Raw genomic sequence first — 4,695 nt, 5'->3', positions numbered from 1 at the left:
TTGAAGTTATTTCAATAACTAAAACAGAAGATATGATCAATTTACCATCCAGAAATGCAAACTCCCATACAAAATGTATGACCTACCCGGGTAGGTGGTCATAAATATGAGGGTGTATTTTTGGGCAAAGAAACGAAGGTTAATCGTGTATCTCGGGTACCGCCTGTATATGGAGTGCACCAGAGCTCAGACCATAGCCTAAGTGGATATGTTTCCAAAGCGACAACTGTCAAAGCAAATTGTCACAACAATTCATGCATTTCAAAGAAACAAACCGGCGATAGCAAAAACGAGACGGATCTGCATTAGATATACGCTTCAGCTAATGTCGATACAATTCTAATTTGTAAGTATGTAGCTCTATTGTTCATTGACCGCTTACATTTCCGAGTAAGTTCAATTATGTCGTGGTTTCAGTCGTGCCAAACGTAGCTGACTCATCATCCACTTCCACATTCAACATGGACGAACTGGATCGCGTTAAACACCACTCGGACATCTGTTGTGCGGTTGAAGCGGGAGACATCGCCAGACTGCACGAGCTAATCGACGCCGGGATTCTGCGAAAGGGCGATATAACCCATCCAAGGTGCTTGCTGCTTCTGGCGATCTCGAGCCGGAACTTGGAGGTGGTCAAACTGGTGATGGAATACTTCGAACCGGATCCGAATGCTGCAAACGAGGACGGCGGTACACCGTTACTTTACGCCTGCCAAGTGGAATGTCCAGCAGAGATAATCATTTATCTGATGGAGCATAGCACCAAGGACGATAGTCTTTCGCCGTTGGAGTACGTTCTATTTCAAAATCGTGTCGAGCTAGCAAAGTCTTTGATTGCGTACGAAGCAACCCGCCCAGAGCAACCGGCGAAACATTTTACGCCAGCCCTATACATTGTGGCCGTAAAAACGGGCAATCTGGAGCTGTTGCAGCACATGCTAGAAGCTCTCCACAATGCTGGCCACTCGTTTGTGACGGAACAATTCCAAGGCCTGACGGGAATGGAGCTGTTTGCTCAAAACGCTGCGTACGCGTTGGAAACGAAGGTGGAGTGCTTTAAAATGTTTTTCAATGTATTGCACCCGGCCACGCACACGGCGGATCCGGTGCGCTACAATGTGAACGATATTGTAAACGTGGCCATACTTAGCACTCAGGCGACCTCGCTGATACCGTATTTCATTGAAATGGAAAAGAAATGGGAAACACGCCCGTCGATTATTTCGCTGTACGAACGCCTGCTCTCCGTTGGCTACGATATACTCGCATTTGCCGTGCTGTGCGAACATGGACCGGTTACGATCGAACGAGAGCAGCTAGACGCAATGCTCGAAAAATTGCATCGGTTTCAATGGGAATCATGGGTTGCACCACTGGGGCAGATGTTCGCCAACGCTTTCGAACCGAGCGAAGCAGATGATGCGCCATCTCCATTGGAAGCGATGCAGCTGTTGCAAGACTTTGCGGCATTCACCGAAACAATCACGCTCAAGTTCTCCTCGTACAGATTGCACGAGGCCGTGTCGGGAGTGTTTCAGGAAATATCAATTAATAGACACCAGCTGTACCAAGCGTCGTTCCACCGTGCCATCGAGTGCATTATGATCATGGAAGGCTGCAGTGCTGACGATCTCGTCGGGCTTATACTGTGCATAGATAGCTGGTACGATCGAGCGTTGCAGGCTTTTCCGTTTCTTAAGTACTGTAACTTTGTGCTGATGCGACCGGACTGGGTCGATGTGGAAGAAAACAACCGGCTGATGAATTGGTTTGTGCATCTGTTCGGTCCATGGAAAGCGATCCGCCAGTACGTCGGCAAGCCGGTGCTGGAAGTGTTCACGCTCAAACGCTTCGCCCGGGACGTGGTTCGGGATGCTGTATGGCGAGGGGTGGAAAAAAATGAACCATCACAGTGCAGCTTCCTCGACCGGTTGAGCTCGTTAGATGTGCCGAAGGAGTTGAGCGACTACCTTCGATACTGCGACTACAGTTCCATCCGGTACTTTCTTGAGCATTTCGATGCGGTCGAAAAGTTCATGAAGGTGGACGCAAATAAAACATTGCCTTATCCAGTGGTTTTATAGAATGGGCTTTTAAAATCCCACTTTTGATTGCTGGCAAAACTGTCTCTGGTATTATTTATGTTGAACTAAGCGCAAAAGTGTGCTTTCTGGAGAAATATTTGCAGTTTTGAACTACACTAATGCAGTCTATTTACTATGAACATTAAATTGTCTGTATCCTTTGCTGCTTGCGGCGATGATAGCAAATCAGTTCTGATGCGGAACTGAGATATGTACGGAAATTTCGAGATCTGTTATACGTTAAATTTGACATCAGTTCCTATGCCAGGATGGGGTGTGATAACAATTCCAGGACTTAGAACATCACTCCTCACGACGGCTAAACGTTGCTTCTAGTGCGCCGCGGTCTGAAGTTAAAAACACTCCTTCGAACTGTTCAGTGTCGTTTTGTATCCGGGTAAGAGCTATTTTGTCTGTAAAATGTGAACAATAAACACGATACACTGTATGAGAATTTCATATATTTCTTCAAGTAACGTACAACTACGCCTGCATGAAACATAAAGCTACTCTGTACTTTATGATCAGATAGGGTTGGAGCGCAATTTAATCGTAATTAGCGTCGAACTGGATAGGGCAATGTTACATGCTCGAACGCCTGCAACCAACGTGTGGCAGCGTCCATATGCTCCAGGAAGTATTTGGTGGAGCTGTAATCACAATACCTAAGGTAGTCGTTCAATTCCCTCGGAACGTCCAGCGACTTGAGCCGATCGAGGAAGGAAGATTTTGCTGCCCGCACTCCTTTCACCCCCTGCCATACGGCTTCTCGAACAACGTCCCGGGCGAAGCGTTTGAGGGAGAAAACTTCCAGCACCGGTTTACCGACGTGCCGCAGGATCGCTTTCCACGGGCCGAACAGATGCACAATCCAGTTCAGTAGCCGATTGTTTCTAAGATGAACCAAAATAACCTCGTCCGGTCGCATCAGCAGGGTGGTGCAGTACCGAAGCAGTGGAAATATCAGGATCGCCCGCATGTGCCGATCATCGCGTGCTATTACCGCCTCGACGATGCTATCGGCCGGCTGGTTGTACATGGTCATCATGCATTCGATGGCACGGAGGTACGATGATGAGTACAGCTCCATATTCAGCACCGATGGCTGATCTGGCCTCCCTTCATACATCGGCATAGACCGTGGTCCACATAAAGCGCCCTGCACGCTGTCTCGTAGAACGGTCCGGAAGAACCCGAACGTGATCGTTCTGGTGAATTGTGCATAATCTTCCAGCAATTGCAGCGCCTCTGGCTGGGATGGACCGGTTTCATTCAGCTCCGGTTTGATGGCGTTTAGGAACATTTCCTCCAGCTGGACGTACCAAAATCGTTGAAATTGCTTCGGGCACATTTCTTCCAGTGTGGGTTCAAGCTGCTCTCGTTCGACTGTTACCGGTCCACATTCGCACAGCACCGTGAGTGCGAGCAGGTCAAACCCGTGCGGAAGGCGCTCATACAAAGAACGGATCGGTGCCCGCTCTTCCCATTTCTGCTCCGTCTCAATAAAGTGAGGTATTAACGAGACCGGCACAAAGCTAAGCAAAGCCATCGTTAGGATTTCATTCACATTGTAGCGTCTGCTAGCTTCGTCCGCAATAGGGTGCAATAGATTGAACAACATTTTAAAGCAAGCAACTTTCTTTCCCACCTCGTACGACGCATTTTGTGCAAAATCTTCCAGCCCCGTCAAGTCGTCGTTTTTCTCCGTGACAAATGCCTTCCCCGCACTTTCGGGTGCATCCAGCAAACATTGCAACATTTCCAGATCACCCGTACGGATGGTGACGGTGTACAGGAGTGAAGCGGAGGAAAAAGCCTTCCGTTTTGTCTCGTAAGCAATTACTGCCTTGGCAAGGTCTACACGATTTTGCAGCACGGCGTACTGGAGCGGCGATGGTCCGTCGAACGCATTGATGCTTTCCATCAGAAAGATGATGATACCGACTGGACATTGCTCTTGGCAGGCGAGCGCTAGCGGCGTCATACCGTCATTGTTTTCCACGTCCGGGTCGGGATGGAAGAATTCCGTCACCAGTTTGACCAGCTCGAGATTCTGGCTCATGGCAGCGTGGTGCAGCAAGGTCCAACCATTTTCGTCCACCTGCTTTCTAATGCTTACTACCCGCTGGCCGGGCAAAATGAGACCGCGCAGCGTGTCGATGTCGCCAGCTTTAACTGCCGACCAAATGGCCGAGTGGTCCATGTTCTCGGTGCGAGCGCGGCAATGCTTGTTGAAATGCTAGTCGTGTTAGAATAAGCAAATTGAGTTCATCTAAATTACTGCAAAAGAGTGGCAGGGTAGGAATTTCACTGTACCTATGAATATAATACTATTCGAGGGGTCTAGTTTATAGATGCATGCTCCACAATTTCGTTAATTTGTGCGTTTACTGCGCCGTTGTGTTTTTACCAAATACACGAATTGTTGTCATTATGTTGCTTGACAGATGTCAGTTGGAATGTTTCAAATGCATCGATTTTTGACGGCAATTTTGTGAATGTTTTCTTTACCATTGTAAATGCATCTGTTTTTACTCTTGGATACTTATGTAACATTTGTGATCTTTTGTTAGAATGTAAATAACTAAATTTATTCATTTAAATAGGTATA

General features: G+C 47.6%; 2 protein-coding genes across 3 annotated transcripts; one reads left to right on the top strand and one right to left on the bottom strand.

The window, feature by feature from the left end:
- The first annotated feature begins 139 nt into the window (after positions 1 to 139).
- LOC5668102 (uncharacterized) lies at positions 140 to 2,538 on the top strand. 2 transcript variants are annotated; one of them, XM_061654459.1, is made up of 2 exons: positions 140 to 346; positions 418 to 2,538. In XM_061654459.1, exon 2 carries the CDS (start codon positions 462 to 464, stop codon positions 2,082 to 2,084), a length of 1,623 nt encoding a protein of 540 aa, XP_061510443.1. In that variant the 5' UTR covers positions 140 to 346; positions 418 to 461; the 3' UTR covers positions 2,085 to 2,538. The 2 variants fall into 2 exon arrangements, with proteins under 2 accessions (XP_061510443.1, XP_001689150.2); XM_001689098.2 differs by having other exon boundaries at positions 217 to 350.
- On the bottom strand, positions 2,526 to 4,546 carry LOC1279190 (uncharacterized). The gene is made up of 2 exons (XM_318872.4): positions 4,401 to 4,546; positions 2,526 to 4,323 (listed from the first exon to the last, which is right to left on the bottom strand). Exon 2 carries the CDS (start codon positions 4,285 to 4,287, stop codon positions 2,641 to 2,643), a length of 1,647 nt encoding a protein of 548 aa, XP_318872.4. The 5' UTR covers positions 4,288 to 4,323; positions 4,401 to 4,546; the 3' UTR covers positions 2,526 to 2,640.
- Between the last annotated feature and the right edge of the window lie 149 nt (positions 4,547 to 4,695).

The sequence above is a fragment of the Anopheles gambiae genome, chromosome 3, assembly GCF_943734735.2.
Source record: "Anopheles gambiae chromosome 3, idAnoGambNW_F1_1, whole genome shotgun sequence".
In the NCBI taxonomy this organism is placed as follows: Eukaryota; Metazoa; Arthropoda; class Insecta; order Diptera; family Culicidae; genus Anopheles; species Anopheles gambiae.
The sequence above is the reverse complement of the archived record's forward strand: the minus strand, read 5'-3'. Positions and strand labels throughout refer to the sequence as shown.

What these genes read in the sequence shown, in the direction of transcription:
- LOC5668102 (XM_061654459.1), top strand. Translation starts at nt 462, where the DNA reads ATGGACGAACTGGATCGCGTTAAACACCACTCGGACATCTGTTGTGCG.
- LOC1279190 (XM_318872.4), bottom strand. Translation starts at nt 4,287, where the DNA reads ATGGACCACTCGGCCATTTGGTCGGCAGTTAAAGCTGGCGACATCGAC.